Genomic DNA, 1,403 nt, shown 5'->3' on the forward strand with positions numbered 1-1,403 from the left:
GGCAGATGCGGTGCCGGGGGTGGGAATGGGGCAGGCACGGCACAGCCTGGGAGCTGCCTCCAAAATGCACTTTCTGTGGTTAGTCTGTCCCGCGGGGCCAGGTGCTCATGGGTGCTCACCACCGGCACTGCTGAGGGCCGGCACCCCCACTGCAGGGGCTTCTAGACTGGACTGGGACATACTGGCACTGCATAAGGGAACGGGAAGGCTTCTGGCAGGGTCCAGGGCTCTTGCCAGGAACCTCCCATAAAGCTCATATAACACACTAAAGAAGACTTTATAATAAAGTCTCAGTAGGAAGATGTGCAGGCGCCTGCTGAGTCTGATCAGCATCACTGCCACAGGGCACCATCAGTGGGATACCTCCAGCCCCCCACACTGTGGTGGGAGCTGCCCTGTGCCCTTCCACAACTCTCAGGAGCTGGTCCTGTCCCCAGCCCACCTGGAGATCCAGAGGGTGAGCAGGAGCAGCAACTAGGGCACAGGGAGGGCAGAAATGAGAAAGAGAAGTTGCATGTGCTGCAGAAACACTTTTCCCTCCTGACCCAGATGCTGCCAGGGGCACAGCTGCCCTGGCTGCCCCAGACTCCCTTGGGTGAGGACAGTCAAGGGGCTGAGAAAGTCCAGGGGACAGAGTCCAGCAGTTCACCTAATGGCTTTATTGAAGGCGGGTGAAGGGCGGGTGATTGCAGCATGTGGTGACACATGGCACAGCTGGCAGTCGGTCTCAGAGGCTGCCCCAGCAGGTCCACATCCCCACAGGTCCCCATCCTTGCAGTGTTGGATCCGGTCCTGTCTCTTTCAAGGCTTCTTTCTGCCTTGCATCTCTTTTGGTCCTGGAGTTCCTCCTTAGCATGTCCCAGCCCACAGGGGTCCCTCAGCTACAGCTTGCTCTGGTTTCGTGTTTGCTCTACCCGGATGACTCCTTCCTGCGCACAGGAGACAGCCAGGACCCCGTCCCTGCGCCACAGCCGCCCCTGCACCAGTCCCCGGCACCCGCCTGCAGAGAGGGTCTGTCAGACCAGCGCCCAGTGCCCCCAGGATGGGCAGGGCTGGCCTTTGCCAGGCAGGTCCCCGGGGAAGGCATCAGGGACTCACCAGCCCAGGGGCTCTCACACTCGTACAGCATCCAGTGGTCCGCTCGGAAGGGTGCGTGGAACCACATGGAGTGGTCAAGGGACACCATGAACGGGATGCGGTACTGCCGGTGCGGGAGCAGGGCTGTGCCCAGGAAGGCGTAGTCAGAGATGTAGGCAGCCACACAGCAGTGAACCTTCATGTCAGTTTCTCCTGCAAAGCAACCAGTGCTGCCAGGGTGAGGGGCACACCTGGGTCTGCAGTGCCAGGCAGAGCCCTGGGAGTTCAGCTCCCCCCTGGGCCGGGCACTAGCAGAGCCAAGATGC

General features: G+C 61.0%; 1 protein-coding gene across 1 annotated transcript in view; it reads right to left on the reverse strand.

Moving 5' to 3' along the window:
- Positions 1–858: 858 nt before the first annotated feature.
- ACOT8 (acyl-CoA thioesterase 8) overlaps positions 859–1,403 on the reverse strand; it is a 4,364-nt gene continuing 3,819 nt past the window's right edge. Inside the window, exons 7-8 of the mRNA XM_009994023.1 lie at positions 1,099–1,290; positions 859–1,000 (exon numbers count right to left, since the gene is read on the reverse strand). Of these exons, the coding sequence (XP_009992325.1) occupies positions 882–1,000; positions 1,099–1,290 (311 nt within the window). The 3' untranslated portion in view covers positions 859–881. The remainder of the gene's footprint in view (positions 1,001–1,098; positions 1,291–1,403) is intronic.

Source organism: Chaetura pelagica, unplaced genomic scaffold (assembly GCF_000747805.2).
Source record: "Chaetura pelagica isolate M959 unplaced genomic scaffold, ChaPel_1.0 scaffold493, whole genome shotgun sequence".
In the NCBI taxonomy this organism is placed as follows: Eukaryota; Metazoa; Chordata; class Aves; order Apodiformes; family Apodidae; genus Chaetura; species Chaetura pelagica.